Source organism: Tachyglossus aculeatus, chromosome 9, assembly GCF_015852505.1.
Source record: "Tachyglossus aculeatus isolate mTacAcu1 chromosome 9, mTacAcu1.pri, whole genome shotgun sequence".
NCBI lineage: Eukaryota > Metazoa > Chordata > Mammalia > Monotremata > Tachyglossidae > Tachyglossus > Tachyglossus aculeatus.
In genome coordinates, this window is record NC_052074.1 from 53274564 (window position 1) to 53291880 (window position 17317).

At 42.6% G+C, this 17317-nt stretch overlaps 1 protein-coding gene across 1 annotated transcript in view; it reads left to right on the plus strand.

The window, feature by feature from the left end:
• Positions 1–11068, plus strand: part of NOSTRIN (nitric oxide synthase trafficking) — a 45290-nt gene extending 34222 nt beyond the window's left edge. The window contains exons 10-17 of the mRNA XM_038751482.1: positions 569–667; positions 759–884; positions 2617–2725; positions 4960–5048; positions 6056–6181; positions 8642–8756; positions 9325–9408; positions 10061–11068. Coding sequence (XP_038607410.1) covers positions 569–667; positions 759–884; positions 2617–2725; positions 4960–5048; positions 6056–6181; positions 8642–8756; positions 9325–9408; positions 10061–10197 — 885 coding nt within the window. The 3' untranslated portion in view covers positions 10198–11068. The remainder of the gene's footprint in view (positions 1–568; positions 668–758; positions 885–2616; positions 2726–4959; positions 5049–6055; positions 6182–8641; positions 8757–9324; positions 9409–10060) is intronic.
• The last annotated feature ends 6249 nt before the right edge of the window (positions 11069–17317 follow it).

Sequence of the window (17317 nt, forward strand, 5' to 3'; positions counted from 1 at the left end):
TGCCCCTTTCCTTTCCCCATTCTCCTGAACGCCACTAAGATGAGTGTGAGGCAAGTTGGGGGATAGGGGCCTGCACACTGGCCAGGGTCAGCTTCTGCTTCGAAGTACGAGGGGGAGAATTTAAGAATTTAAGGAGAGGGAGTTATAGGTGCCGCCCTATTATTAAAATGCCAGGCCCTCGCCTCAAACCACTAATCTGATTTTTGCACAAGCTCCTATATCCATGCCGGTAAAAATAATGTGGGATTGGCGAAACAAACACATTTCTCTCCTCCTCCTCTTGAGAATCCACTTAGTGGCAGAATAGCAAGCGCCCGACTGATTTCTCATGAACATGCTTCTCCAGCTTTACTGATTGCTGTCATCTCTGCTCTTCCCCATCGTCCTGTTCTCCTCCTACAATCTGTGAGCCCCCTGTGGGACAGGAACTGCCCCCAAAATGACACAGAATCTTGTATCTATCCACCCTAGAGCTTAGTACAGTACTTGACATATAGTAAGGACTTAAAAATACAACTCTAATAATTACAATAATCATCACCAGTATAATTATTATTATCCCTACCAGAGCACCTTGGACCTGGAAAAGGAGCGAATCCAGATGTCGTGCAGTATGCTAAACCAATACAACCAGTACGTTTCCAGTTTTGGGCATATGTTGGCATCTGTGAGTGGCAAAGGTTTTCTGAATTTCCGTAGCTTGCTTACCATTGGTTGATTGAAATCCATGAGTCTAAATCTGTGCCCCACCCTTGCAGTGTTACGCCCCAATTCACACTGCCATCAGCAAGGTGGACGTGGACAAAGATATCCAGGCTTTAATGGAAGAAATGGAAGCTTTACCTGCAGAAGCAAAGTCTGAATTCTTATTAACCGATTACTTTGTAAGTATGACAGGAAGAAAAAGGTTTCATTAATCAAGTCTCCCTTAATCAGAGACTTTTTTCTTCATCCGTGATATTTATTGAGGACTGTGTGCAGTGCACTGTACCAGGTGTTGGTATATGTGTTGTCTTTTAATGTTCATACTTGAACAGGGAAATCTCATTTGAGAATAATGAAATGTAGTTTAGTAATTAATAATAATTGTGGTATTTGTAAAGCACTTACTGTGTGCCAGGCACTGTTCTAAGAACGGAGGCAGAAACAAGATAATCAGGTTGAACACAGTCCCTGTCTCACAGAAGGCTCAGTCTTAATCCCCATTTTGCAGATGAAGGCACCAAGGCACATAGAAGTTAAGTGACCCGACCAAGGTCGAACAGCAGCCAAGTGACTGAGCAGGGATTAGAACCCAGGTCCTTCTGATTTCCAGGCCCATGTTGCTTCTCTAATTCACTAAAAAAGAACACTGTTTTGATGTGGTTCAAAAATTCAGTAGAATCATTGCTTAGCTGTTGCAAAAAGAAATGCAAGATTACAGAGGAGGGGGAAGGGGTAGTGAGGTAACTACTACCTAGGTGTGCTATTTGAAACTGTGGGAATGGACAACTTTCTTAATGCCCTGCACACAGTAGTCACTCAAATACTATGGACTGCCTGGAACCATTTGCACTTGTGCCTCTTAGAATCACAGTAGATACCCATCAGCCTTGCAACTATTTGGATGACCAGCGTGTCCTTGGCTGCTAAGGTAATTTGTGTTTGAGATAGCTATTACCTACAGAAGTTTACCATGTGCCTTCATATCTTCACATTTATTACCACACCGCTGGGTTAGAGGTGGGCACGTCCGACCTGGAAACAGCCGCGGTTCTGGTTAGGGTAAGGCTGATGACAGTTGGAGGTTTGGCAACTTGACAACTTTTGTGATGTATCTGAATATCGGTTGCTCTTATGTCCACTGAACTCACCATTTATCTGTCACTTTTTTGAAGTCCTTCCACCTGGCTGTTTCAGTGCTGGCAGAATTATGCCAGAAACCAGAGAAGAGACTGTGGTAAAATGAGAGCTATCTGGGGCAACTACAGTGTGAGGCTTGCTCTGATTTGAGGTTGGCCCTCAAGGTGGATTAAAGAGGTGTGAACTGTTCAACAGTGACTCATCCAAAACCCCAAATCCCCAGGTTTAACACTGGTACTGAGAACCCTGGTAATTTGATTGGTTCTGTGGCTTTCTATGGGACTTGAGCCTGTTCTTGGGTAAGGCCAGGGTCTCTTTTGGCTTGGCCTATTGTGGGGCTGGTCCATTCCCTCATGGGAGACTCAGAACTAGCCCAGGTTTCTAGGGCTGTGCTGGAACCACTGCCAACCAGTTTGGACATTCATTTCCCAGGTGGGCAGGCCATACTTATTTTCAAGCACCCTGGCTAGTAGTCAGCCGCTTTGTAATTGTGAGGTGAGCAAATGGGCACCACTCTCCAAAAAGCAGCCTGGGGACTGTCCAATAGAAAAACGTGCACATCTACACCTGTGAGTCCAGGGACTCTCAATGCCGGGTTTTTGCAGAACAGAGTAGATCTGTCCAAGATAAGGAAGCACAACACTATAATTTTTATTTTCTTTCTTCCCTTCACCACATTTAAACCAGTGGATTTGCAGCAAATCTTTCCACACTGGTGTGAAGGAAATTTCCAGTAAGAAGTATTAACATATATCCACTTTTTCTTCTTTGAAGGAAGAAGACTCTACGAATGGAATGGATAAAGAAAGACGGAAATGTTCAATAAAAGCGAAAGTGGTCAGACTGCAAGAGGACATCAAAAAGGCCTCACGAGAGCAGGAAGGTTTGTTGGCACCACTCTGAATGGGCCTGGGCAGGAAGAGTCATTTGAGAAACTGGCTAAACAGTTTGGGGTCAATCCTGAGTTTTTGTTGGCCTGAAGAATCATGTGACATGCTAAGGCCAGTGAGGGACTTCATGTGTTCTGAGGTAAGGAGGTCACGAAAAAGATGGAACTGTAATCTGGTAGTGAGTTTTGTTATGGTATATCCACACTTCCCTGCCGCTAATTCCAAAACGAACAGCGTTTCAGAAGTTTTTACTTTGTTTTTAAAGGGGAAAGTGATAGGGATCCTTTTGCTTAGTTTTTAAAGTCCCATGCCATGAGTTAAACCGTTAAGGAAGCTTGCTCTTGAGCCACCATAGACATGCTTCATTTGTTTAAACAAATGGCATATTTTATCCGGGGACTGACAAAGAGTCAGGCAGTAAGGCTGTGATAAGGCTTAAGAATCAGCGCTCAGGATTCTGTGAAAATCAGAAAACCAGACTCTGTCCCAGAAAATCCAGTTCTTCCAACTGTCCTGACTATGTATGCTTTTCTGGTAAATAGATGCTGTTGTAACTCATGTCTGTGTAGTGTCTGGTGGCAAACGGACGAGCCTTGGGCCTGAGAATCTGCTCAAAGAATTGATTTTAGTGCTCTGCACACTCACTCTTTGCCAGTCATGGTTCTGTTAGGGTAGCAAATGCAGCAAGTTAGCAGGCAGGCAGAAAGGCAGTATCTGGAAATGCCAGGAACTGTGCCACAATAAGCCACTTTGGAACATGAAGCAGAGTGGAGGACTGTGCCCTAATCTCATCTCCAAAGAACATGGGCAAGGAACTAAATGTGGTGTGAATTTTACTGATCCTCTAATTTAATCCTTCAAATTCTCAGACTGACCTTGTTCCTGTGTATGCTGGATTATTGTATTAATTGGCTAATATAGTAGCAGACTTTGCACCTTTTAGTTATCCAAGCCTCAGCCCCAGAGCACTTATGTACATATCCATATTTTATTTATATTAATGCCTGTCTCCCCCTCTAGACTGTAAGCTCACTGGGGTCAGGGAAATGTGTCTACCAACTCAGTAATATTATACTCTTCCCAAGTGCTTAGTACAGTGCTCTGTACACAGCAAGCGCTCAGTAAATGACTGATTTAATTGAATGCCTGAGTGCAATGCACTTTACTAGGCACATACCAGAGTTCAGCAGAAGCTTGACATGTTCCCTGTCCACAAGGAGCTCACTCTAATGGGGAAAACAGACAAATATTTACAAAATATAGCAAGAATCCCAGGAAACAGAATTCATAAATAACAATGTACAACTGAATGACGTTTATACGCAAGTGCTAGAGGTGGCCAACTTATGTTGCCAACTTGTACTTCCCAAGCGCTTTGTACTGTGTGCTCTGCACACAGTAAGCGCTCAATAAATACGATTGAATGAATGAATGGCAGATGGTTTGGTGCAACTCAAGATATTGGGAAATTGGGAAAGTTTTTTTAGGAGGTGGGGGTCAGAAATGGATTAGTTGAGAGAGCAGGGCACAGCTAGGAGGTGAACTGGCAAGGAATGGGGAAAGCTGGTGGAATTTTTGTTAGATGTAGAGAGAGATGATAGTCATGGGAGGTTTTGGGGGAGAAGAGATGGGTGCTGAGACAAATTCCGGAAAGATTATTCAGCCTGCAGCCTGGATAGGATGGGGACTGAAGGATGGTACTCTCCTGAGTGCTTAGTAGAGTGTTCTGTGCACAGTAAGTGCTCAGTAAATACAGCTGATTGAAGGAAAGACTGGAAGATTAGTGAGAATGCTGGTACAGTAGTCTAACCTGATAGGACATGTACTTGAGCCAGAAAGGTGAGGACCTGGAAAATATTTTGAAGGAAGAATCAACAGTATTTTTAGCAGTTGATTGGACAACAGAGCTGGATGAGGCATCAGGAAGAGTTTACTTAAAAGATTAGACGGCGTGACTTAATTTTGAAACTGGGCAGCCCAACCCTTCTGGGTGCTGAAAAGCAACTGACATTCTGAAAACTTTCATTTCCTAAATGATATTACTTTTGTGCCCACAGACAAATATGACATTGACATTTTTGCACCAAGACACGAATGGACTCTCCGATCTCAAATGAACTCTGGGGAGGGTGGTGGAGCGAAGTCCCGATTAATCTTTCCTTTAAAGCATGAAAATGAGCCGTAGCATGGTAGACTATTCAGTGATATGTTACCTTAATCTCCTCAGGACTGGAGCAAATGCGTAACACCTGTGCCGAAAATCCCTCCTTTTCCGATGCAAAGAAACTGAAGGACACAGCCAGACAGCTGGATGAGGTAAATGTTTGTGAAATCCAAACCTTTCCATTTTAAGAAGCTGTTAGGGAAAGATCTTTTTCATTCAGTACAGGTTTGGAACTGCAGTTCCTTTGTAGCAGTAGGTTGTTACTGCTAGCAATTGTGGAAGGCAGTTTCATCCTATCAAAGATTCAGGGAGATATTATGGCTGGGTGCATTTTATCCATTTGCAAAACAGAGACATTTCTATTTTAATAGGTCTTACCCAAAAAGGAATTCAGCACTCTCTCCAAAAAAAAAAAAATCATAAAAGCTGCAATGGTACTACTTAAATGAAACTTTCATGGCATTCCAAAATATGCTACAGACTGTTTAATGGGGGAAGTGATAGGGGAACGGATGTGAAAAGTGAATTTACCTTATCATTACACTAGGTGAGGCTCCCGTTGGACCCCAGAACATATGAGCCATGGCCCTTCATTTCCACCATTTCTTCCTGCACTGTGTCTAGTATACGCACAGAGAAACCACACTCCTGACTAACCTGCCTCCCAAGCTTACAATTCTCCTCCAAACCAATTTTTTCCAACATCTCATTTTAACTCCTTGCTGCACAACTCCATTTTGTCTCTTTGGCAGTAAAGCGGAGGCCAGCTAGGCCTCCCTGCCCGCCCCAATATCCAATTCATCTCCTATTTAACCAGCCCTCAATCCCCTCTTCTCTAGGGCTTATGACTCCAGCCCTTTTGTTTCCCTGAGCCCCTACACTGGACCCACCACAAATGCGTGTCAGCAATGAACAGAGCAAAATAGTGTGAACATATCAAAATGAACCACAAAGAAAATTGTTTGGCTCAGTTTGGTATCATTCCGAAAAAAACACACACTGACATTATAAACGCTCTTCTGTTTCGTACCTGGTCCATCTTTGCTGATTAAATATTGTATCCACAGACAAAGCTGAAATTGGCACTTACACTGACATTATAAACGCTGTTTTGTTTCGTACCTGGTCCATCTTTGCTGATTAAATATTGTATCTGCAGACAAAGCTGAAATTGGCACTTTTGCAAGCAAACTTATACAAACTGTCGGGCGTGCTAGCTGACCTCGAGCACAGTCCCAGGCCTACACATCTCAGCAGCAGCTGCATCTCCAAGTGGAAAGAAAAGGTAAGATGCACAATAGCTTTTATTTTTAAGAGTGCAGGCCTATGCACAACCTCTTGCTACCCTGCTGCAAATTTTAAATTAATAAGATTATGTAATAGTAAGCACTTAAAAAAACACCACAATTATTGGTGTGTGCCAGGTACTGTTCTAAACACTGGGGTGGATATAAGCAAATTGGGTTGGACACAATCCCTGTCCCACATGGGGTTCACAGTCTCAAGCCCCATTTTTCAGGTGAGGTAATTGAGGCACAGAGAAGTGAAGTTACTTGTCGAAGGCCAGTGCTTAATAGTAAGCACTTAAAAAAACACCACAATTATTGGTGTGTGCCAGGTACTGTTCTAAACACTGGGGTGGATATAAGCAAATTGGGTTGGACACAATCCCTGTCCCACATGGGGTTCACAGTCTCAAGCCCCATTTTTCAGATGTGGTAACTGAGGCACAGAGAAGTGAAGTCACTTGTCTAAGGCCACATGGCAGAAAAGTGGTGGAGCCAGGATTAGAACCCGTGATCTTTTGATTCCTCTTTTGGAGATAGAGAAACTGAGGGACAGATTAGCTAAATGGTGAATGAGTGTATATCCATCTGTTCCTCTATTCTGTAGAATGTGGGCTGTGGCCAAATAAAACTGACCTTGCCTACCTCGATCAGAGGGAAGGGCTCCAAATTCATTATGTTTCTTCATTTTAAAAAAGGATCTATACATGCCTTATTAAATTGCTTGGCATTCAAATAGCTGTTATGGGGTTATATATCACTGGCTTTATACTTTGTTACATTGGCACAGTGCAGTGAGTGTTGAGAAGTGAGTGGGTGCATTTCTAGGTCTTTCCATTAACTGTTTTCCATGGATCGATACCAGAGGAGGGAACTATAATGATCTAGGCCTAAAGTCTTTGTGCCCTTACTCAGGTTTTGAAGGGCAGTCTTTATAATTTAGACATAGTCATAACAGTGTAGCTTGGGATAGCAACTCATTAAAGTTAAGCTTTCTGTGATATGATTCTGCAGCTTTCAGATGAAGGTCAGGGTAATAAATGCACTACAACAAATGAACTACAAGTGTGGGAATGCTACTTCACCTAGTGCTCTCAGTTGGTTCTGTGAAAATAAAATGTTAAGCTAATGATCCAAAATACAGTGTTATTTCCCAACAGAAAAAACTGCATGAATGTATTCCTAAATTCAAAAAACTTGACCCACACCATGATAAAACACACAGCTAGCAATATGCCTGCATATAGCTATATGAACTAATCATGGAAAGTTTCAAATTAGATTTGGATATACATGCAGTACTTCATTTTTAAAGTGTTATCTTCAACATCCTATTCAGCCAAAAGGCACATGGTGCTGACCCACTAGTGATGAATATACACTCATTCATCATTCAGCACAGTGCACCAAGTGGGTGCTCAGTAAATGTTACTACAAAATTGAAAATGGCCTAAAACCACACTATTTAAGTCAGTTAAAATATTTCTAGGGGTTGTAGGGGGAAGGCCTTGATCCATTGGAAACTTTACAGCAGTCTCTCCATTTAAGAATGGGCTGATCCACAAGCCCCATTATGGTGTGAAAAGAAGAGCATTGAAACAGGGATGCTCGTACAATAGCCACAGAAACAACAATGAAATGAATTTTAGAGACATTATCCTTGAAATAATATACATACAATTGGTGGTAAAGGTTGTACAACTCCTTGAAGATGGTGATAACGTCTAACTCTTGTACTCTGAAACATTTGTACATTGCTCTGCACACAATAATTTCTCTACTTTTGATTTTTATCAAACTAGATGCAGTGATTTCTGTTGTAATCAAATCAAGCAATGAATATGTGCTATGAGACTGTTTAGAGGAAGACAAACCACAAGTTAGTGCAAAAAATTTGCTGTAGGAAGGAAATTATTTCTATGCATAAGCGTAGCATTAAGACAGAATGCTGCTACTCGTCCTGGACTCTGCCTTGGACTTTAGTGTACTATAAAGCACTTTGCATTTAGTACAGTAAAATAACAAAGAGTGGTAAGAATGTACAGTATTCTGCTAATGGTGAACAGAAGAGTAATATATGAATTCATTTTGAAAAATGTCAGCCATGGTGATAACTTCATCTACCCACTAATTTCCATTCAATAAATGGTTACTAAAACACAATTTTCCCATAATATATGGTTGTTCATTCATTCATTCAGTCGTATTTATTGAGTGCTTACTGTGTTCAGAGCACTGTACTAAGCACTTGGGAAGTACAAGTTGGCAACGTATAGAGACAGTCCCTACCGAACAGTGGGCTCTCAGTCTAGAAGGGGGAGACAAAGAACTAAACAAAACATAACAAAATAAAATAAATAGAATAAATATGTACAAATAAAATAGAGTAATAATTCAAGAGCACCCCCCACCCACCCCACATAATAGAAATAATTGTATTTTTCTACTATTCTTACCAGGAGCAGACACACAGCTTGGTGAAAATATCACGCCCCTTCAGGATAAAGAGAATGGAGGGTTTGGCAAACAGAACAGTTCCCACTAAACCATCAAGTAATACAGGCACTTCCTCAGGTAACTCTCAGTAGTTTACTGGGACTCATTTGTTTAATTCTAAGGCAGAGGCAAAACTTTAGATTTCAGTAAGAAAGGTGAGTGACCATATTCACCAAAAACACTAAATATGGAAGCTGACAGGCACCGACCTGACTGTCAAACCTCAAGTACTCTGATTTACATCTCCTAATCCTTGGTTTTCCCATCAGGAAATGGGGAATGATGACAGTCTCTCTTTCCTACTTCATCTATGGATCGGAGGGAGAATGGAGTTACGCTTCTGGAAAACATTCCTTGCTTCTGTACCATTCCATAGGTGCATGCACGAGTCACATGAACCCCTCCTGTCCATGAAATTTCCCAGAATACATTATTAATTTTAATGACAAATCTAATAGGTAATGAGCTACTGGGGAAAATAGATTCTTATTCAAATCAATTTTTCTTCATCCTCTTCAACATTACAGATTTTCTTTGTGAAATGTTTCTTTCTTCCCTCCCCATCCAAACTGCTGTAAGACTAGATGTCTTCGCTTAGCCCTCTAAAACCTTATTAGTAACTGTAATTCTTATATTATGTCCCCAGGAGTCTCTAACCTCGCTAGCGGTGTGTGCAAAGCTTTGTACACCTTTAAGGCCAGGAGCGATGATGAGCTCAATTTGGAAAGAGGTAAGTAACATCTTCAAGTGCTTGATAGGGCAAGTGTCCCACACTATTAAGTAAGCAAGAGTTTCTCCTGCTGAAGGAATTAGCCAGCTGTTCCAGGGGAAAAGCAAGTTCTTGCCTCTTTGGTTATGTTTCAAGGCTTCTAAGCTCCTTGCTGGCAGAGATCATATCTACCATCTCTACTGTATTGTACTTTCCCAAGTACTTAGTGAAGTTCTCTGTACACAGTAAGCACAGAATAAATAAATAAATGGGAAGCAGCATGGCCTAGCGGATAAAGCACAAGCCTGGGAGCCAGAGGACCTGGGTTCTAATTCTGGCCCTGCCACTAGCCTGCTGTGCAACCTTGGGCAACTAACTTAGTTTCTCTCTTCCTTGGTTTCCTCAACTGCAAAATAAGAATTCGATATCTGCTCTCTCTCCTACTCAGACTGTGATCCCCATGTTGGACAGGGACTGTATCAGCCTAATTATCTTGTATCTACCCCAGCACGTATAACAGTGCTTGACACATAGTAAGCACTTAACAAATACAATATAAAAAATTATTAAATGCCACTGATTGATTGATAGGGGTTCAAACTGCCAAAAATTCCCTTAATCCAACCAACAGGGTACACACTAACCTGTCTAAAACCATGCATTCTCTCAACAGGGGACCTCGTGTCTATTCACCAGAAGGACGATGAAGGATGGTGGTTTGGGTCCTTAAATGGAAAGATGGGTTATTTTCCTTCTGCATATGTGGAAGAACTGCCTTTGCCCAGCAGTGACACGACTTCACAGGCATGAAAAGGAGGCAACCCTCATCAGCTTAAACCTACAAACCTTACTGCAGTTATCTTTAAAACAGAGGTGACTCACCCATACACACACACTGATTCTTCATGCCTCCACAATAGGTTGGTACCGCAGAATCCACTTCAGCTTTCATTGCTCCTGCTGGGTTGGATTTTGCCATGAGCTGGGAGTGGTTGAAAGCCTCACACTCCCAGAGGTCAGTGGCTTAAGCCTGGGCAAGCTTAGCTCCATGGTCCACTCTGACTCTGGCCATAGCAAGGGAGGGGATGATGCATGATGAGGAAGGACAAGACAAAGCAAGGGATGAGTGGGCTTCCCCTCCTTGAGCTCCAGGGAGCCCAGCTCTGCTAACATCAAGCCCCAAGGATCTTAAGAGTTCCACTGCCAGGGTCTGCTTGGCCCAACTCTTCCTGGGATGAAGTAAGACTTTCTGGGGATCAGTGGAGCTCACAGAGGCTTGAAGAGGTCATGCTGGCTTCTTCCAGTAATCCTGCCTGATTCCTGCAGGTCCCCTTTTCCACGACTGTACCTGTGAAGAGTGTCAGAAAGCCTAGCCATCACCCCCAGACACCTCCCTTCTTTTCTTACCCCCCACACCCCTCAGCATGAAAACTGAGCCAACTGACTGGTAATTTGAGGTAAGAAAATAGAATGAATACATAACCTGAAAAACTGCCTCTAGAAGCCTAGACTGTGCCATCGTTTAGCATGATCTGAGTACGTATGGGACAATAGCCAGATCCCACCTGAAGCACTGGGCACGGTGCTGCCCTTGATAAAGCTTCTGATCCATCAGCAGAGCTTAAAGAGGAAGGCTGTTTGTATAAATGAAGTGTGGTAATAAAAAACAGAAACATCTCAATATTGACCTGTGCCCCTTTTCCTTAAACTGATGCCTTTTTAGCCAACACTCATCAAAAACTGCAAGAAAGGAAACATTCAAGGGGTAGGGTCTTAAACGGCTACTAGACAGAGTTGTGGATATTTTCATTAACCCATGACCTCACCTGAGCCAGGCTCCAGCATGGTAATGTTGATGGTTATGGAATTCTTACAGCTCTATCAGGAGGCCTTCATCCTAGAACAACTGCCAGGTCCATTTGCCCAAACTGGAAAAAAAAAAAATCTAGAAAATTGACTGAAGCCATTGTCTTATTCCACATCCCCAATGGTGAAGCACCAATACACTGGTCTCATACAAGTACAAATGAGTTTGTACTGGCACACTTAGTCACAAGTTGCAGGGAAATTGGGACTGAAGTGCCATTTTTTGTTCCTTCAATTTTTTTTTTTCCTTTTAAATAAAACAAATTTGAAATACATGAGAAAATTCCAAGTTAAGGCTCACCCATTCCAAGTTAAGGCTCACAGGCTCACACTGTACCCAGGCTCCATTATACTTAGGATTTGAAATTAATTCATTAGCTGATTAATGGCACATATTAATACGCAAAGGGTCTAAACTGCATTTGCCATGTGAGACATAATTGAAAATTTAGAAAAAAGAGAGCAGATGAAATTTTAAGTCCAGCCCAAGTGGATCCTTAGTGAGCTTTGTACATTTGGAATGCTGAGAAACAGACCGACCACAAACCTTTGACAGCATCTGCATTCCATTGTAGTACTTTCCATCAAGCCCTGCCAGATGGAAAAAGTGTGGCGATTGTAAAATCAATTTTAAATAAAAAATAGTGACAGTGAACCATGGCTATTGTTGGGAGTGATTAGCAAAGAAAGAGCTGATAACTTTCTGGCAGTCCTTTGCAAATGCAAGATTTGCAATCAAGCTCCACTGCACCAAAACCCAGGAAAGCTTTAAGTTAAATAGGCCATTTTGCTTCTCCCTTGAAAGTTAGAAAAGTAGAGAGTGACTAGAATCAAGAAGTGGAGCTTTTAGGGCTGAAAAATAAAGGATGAAAGTCCATTCCTGTCCTATCACTCAAATGATGGCATTTGTTGAGAGCTTACTGTGTGCACAGCACTGTACTAAGTGCTTAGGCGATTACAGCAGAGGCCCACAACAAACTTCCAGTCTACAGGGGATGACAGACATTAATAAAAATAAATATCTCGATGCCACATGCACCAAGAAGAGATCCTGGGAGACACTACTTAATTTCAAGGCAGGTAGGAACAACACAAACATGAATGATGTCCAAGAAACTATGAAACATTCTCAGAGGCTTGACCTGCAAAAGATCATTAGAAACTTTGGAAAGCTTTACTACACTGCAGAGGTGAAAAACAAGTAGATTTTAGAAGAGAAGAGGGAGAAGGAGAAGAAGAACGGTATGTGTTAAGTGCTTACTATATGCCAGGCACTACAAGCGCTGGGGTGGATATAAACAAATCAGATTGTACAGAACCTGTCCCATATGGGGCTCACAGTCTCAATCCCCATTTTACAGATGAGGTAACTGAAGCACACAGAAAGTGAAGTGACTTACCCAAGGTCACACAGCAGACAAGTGGCAGAGTCGGGATTATTGCCCAAAATCACACAGCAAACAAGTGGCGGAGATGGAATTAGAACCCAGGTCCTTCTGATTCCCAGGCCCTGGCTCTACCTTTCTTATAAGCAGTATGGTCTCGTGGATAAAGGATAGGTGCATTCTAAAGTCATATTTTGACTCCAACAATTGAGAAACAAGCTAGTATACAAATTCACATGAAGTGTATTCATCCTCAGAGCAAAAAGAGGCACTTCTCAGGTTTCATTTAGGCAAGTCGTGCATTTTTACCCTGAGATTGCAATTTGCACACAAGTCTTCCCTACACCCAACAACTAAATATTCCCCTATCAAAGTTCCTTTATGGCCTGGGAAAGGCTAGCAGGATAGGTCTTACCTTCTACCTAGCCATTCCCTGCCCAGGTGATGAAATAGCATGACATTAAAATTTTCCCTCAAATCTGGGACATTCTGTTCCAATTGATTCTCTTGTTTTGACATCTCCCCCATGCCTTAAAGTCTCCAGCCTCCTCCTCCCTACCTGGAGCTACTCTACTCCAACAACTTTGTATATACTCAACTTATTGAAACTTTGCCCTTTAGAGAGTTTGACATTTACAAAGACTACATACACTACTGTTAATAAGGATAATCTCTCTGTAAACAAATTACAATTGGGGAACTGAAATGAAACATTACTGAGATGTTTGCAGAGAACTTCCTGACCGGCTATGCAGACTGGTTCCAATCAGGAAGTTCACACAAAGACAGACTTAGGAGGACCTACACCCCTGAGTGAAAACTCTCCCTAGCAGTGCTTTGTGCACAGTAAGTGCTCAACAAATATGAATGAATGAAAAGGATTCAGCAGTTATCCAGCTGATTTGCTCTGTCTGGCATTTGGACAAAATAATGAGATAATTCCAGTCCCCATAAATCTTATTTGGTGCCTGTATTACCCATATAAACTGTCTTATTACATTTAAAAGGAATAAAGCAAGACTCACCCTTTAACTGTTATCCTCTCCCAAGTGCTTAATTCAGTGCTCTGCAAACAGTAAGCACTCAAAAAATACCAATGATTGATTGATTAACCCTATGCCTTGGGGAGAGCCAATCTCATGGAAAAAATTCTGTCTATGCAGTGATCACTATAAAGGTGAACAGGAACAAAATGCCTGGGCATAAACAAGGGTAAAACTAGGCCTGCACAGACCCTGGGGAATGCTAACATATTAGGCCTCCTCCCAGTCACTCATGTTCAGCAGCAAGGAAAGCTGGGGGGAAGAAGAAGAACAGTATTTGTTAACCACTTACTAGGTGCCAAGCACTGTTCTAAGTGCTGGGATAGACACAAGGTAATCAGGTTGTCCCACTCGGGGCTCACAGACTTAATCCCCGTTTTACAGATGAGGTAACTAAGGCAAAGAGAAGTGACTTGCCCAAAGTCACACAGCTGGTAAATGGTGGAGTCAGGATTGGAATCCACGACCTATGTCTGACTCCCAAGCCCAAGTTTCTTCCACTAAGCCATGCTGCTTCTCAAAGAAGTGATAAAGGAAGTAAGCCCTAGATACTACAGTATTCAGAGTTCCAGACAGGGTCTCCTAGGAGGTGTGGGGAGCCCAGGGCAAGTCAGCCACTCAGGGGCCGTTGGCCATCTTCTGGCACTACTCCTCACCTCTTAAACCATGTTCCCTTTGAGCTCATGAGCCACTCGTTTCAGGGGCCAATTTTGTTGCCCACTGACTGCTCCTCTTGGATCAATCTGCTTTCATGGGAAGGAGCCTGTCAGAGTGTGAGACCTGGTCCAACTGTCTCAATTCACCCTACCAAGATAAGAATAACGATGGCATTTATGAAACACTATGTGCAAAGCACTGTTCTAAGCACTGGCTTGGTCCCTACTCTTCCTAAGCTCCCGTGGTCAAAACCCTGAATCCTGAACCCAGCAGCTCTTGGAGTCACACCAGACACTCAAATGGAGCTCAAAAGGCTGGACTGGCTGATCAGCGGCTCCAGTCTCCCTGGATGTTCATGGATCAATGTGGCAGCAATTACCTTTAGAGCCAGCAGGCTCCAGATGGGCCCAGGAATTTTTTTTCCAGGCAGCCCCTAAATTTGTCCTTCCCAAACATACCCCGCCAAACCCATCACAACTGTTTCTCTCCCACAAAATGGAACTAATCCTAATTGTTAAATGAGTTGAAAAAGTACAATGCCCCCTCAGTCTGGTGAAATGGCATGTAATGAACAGCAATTCCATATTCTCCCTCCCCGTATCCTTCATGATTTCATAACATGTCCCTTCTCAGACTTCATCTTTCCAGACTAAAGAGTCCCAATCTTTTCAATTTATCTGCATACAAAAGTTGTCCTATTCATCCCCACTACCAATTATCTTGGTGTACTTCTCTCTACTTCCCCCAGCTCTATTTTGTCCTTCCAAAGAAGTGAGGAGATTCACAGGCCTTCATATTTAAAGAAGCATAGAGAAGCAGTATGGCACAGTGGATAGAGCACAGGCCTGGGACTCAGAAGGTCATGGGTTCTAATACCGGCTCTGCCACTTGTCTGCTGTTTGACCTTGGGTGAGTCACTTAACTTCTCTGTGCCTCAGTTACCTCATCTTTAGAATGGGGATTGAGATTGTGAGCCCCATGTGGGACATGGGACTCTGTCCAACCCAATTTGCTTGTATCCATGCCAGTGCTTAGTAAAGTGTCTGGCACATAGTAAGCGATTAACAAATACCATGATTATCATTATTATTATATTTTTATTATTAATAATAAATATATTATCATTATCATTATTATTTTTGTTATATTCCCCTCAACTGCTATTAACTGCTGAGTTAACGAAGGCTGCAGGAAGCAGAAGACCTCTACAAAGGTTTGGTAGCCCCCATTACCTACAAGGGAAAAGGCTTATATTCCAGAGCTAGCCCAGGGATAAGTGTTGAATGTTCTCCAAATACCTTTCTATGGCATCACATTCTAAGTTCACACCAGCACCCCATAAAGAACAAAACTTGGCATTTGGAACAGCAAATCCAGGTGAGGTACAGCGGTTAATGAAAACACGCACTGAATCATAAATTTACCTTAATCTAGCCCGGCTTTTGGTCCAGTTGAAAGAGCACAGCTCGGGGAATCAGGAGTCCTGTGTCCTGGTCCTGGCTCTGCCTGCTGGAGTGATGACATCAACAAAGACTTCTAACCATCTAGGAGAGTTGATGAATGAACAGGCCCAGTAGGAAGCCTGAAAAATAGCTAGCCAACACGGGCTACCAAAGGCAACTGCCTTCCAGATCATGGTGCTACCTCACAGCATCCGCCCTACGCCGGGGTCACATCAGCCGTATATTAAAATTCTCTAAGAGCACATCGCACTGTGCTACATCCTTTCCTGTCTACTTGCTTCCTGTGCTCCATGTTCTGGAGGGAACGTGACTGATGGAGAGAGACAGGGTGCTGTGCAAACTACTAGCACTCTAACCAATTCTTTGTACAGGCTCAGTTTTGAGATTTCAGAACTTGGGAAGCAGCATGCCTAGTGGAAAGAACACTGGCCCAGGAGTAGGAAGGATCTGGGTTCTAATCCCACCTCCTCCACTTGTCTGCTGTATGACCTTGGGAAGCTCACTTAAGTTCTCTGTGTCTCAATTACCTCATCTGTTAAGTGGGGATCAAGACTGAGACCCATGTGGGACATGGACTGTGTGCCCAACCTAATTAATTTGTCTATATGCCAAGGCTTAGTACAGTGCCTGGCACAGTAAGTGCTTAACAAATATCTTAGAAAAAACAAAACAAAGAACAACAGATAACTGGAGAGTTAGTGATGGTAATAAACCTTTGGTACATGTGATTGTTTCTCCTGGGTTAGTAATATCCCTAAAGTCACCCCAAATCTTAAACACACCACAATCAGTCAATGGTACTTATTGAGTGCTTACTGTGTGCAGAGCACTTGGGAAAGTAAATACAAAATACAACAGAGTTGGTAGACACTTCCCACAACAAGCTTTGAGTCTAGAGCTTACAAAAGCTAACTAGCCCGAGGATTAGCTTTCTGGTAATAGATGGCAGCACACCTTTTATATTTATGAAATGGCTCTTCAAAATAGAGAAAACCTTCCAACATACGAAGTCCAGAGAAAGTCACTGTGATGAAAAATGGCAAAATACCTGAACCTGATGTTATACCATGGAGGGACACCCTACATAAACCTTTCAAGCTATTCCACAACATATGGAACCCTAAAGAGATGCCACCGTCACTAACAGATTTAAGAAATCATAGATTAGATGGTGGCAATTACCAAGCCATCTCATTACTCTCCATTTCCGGCAAGATCCAAGCCGGAGTACTGAAACCGATCATCAACCAAACACATCTAAAATCACAATGTGGTTTCAGATTAGAGGATGGCACAATGGACATGATTTCAGCAGGCCACTAAATACAAGCAAAGTGCAGGGAACGGCACCAAGTCCTGTTTACGGTTTTCACAGACCTTACAACAAAGCATGTGATACCATCAGTAGGTGTGGACCCTGAAGACTGTTTAGCAAATTTGGCTGCCCTGAAAGATTCATTAAACTTCTGTGCTACTTCATGACCACATAACTGGCCGGGGTGAGACTTGTTGGTGC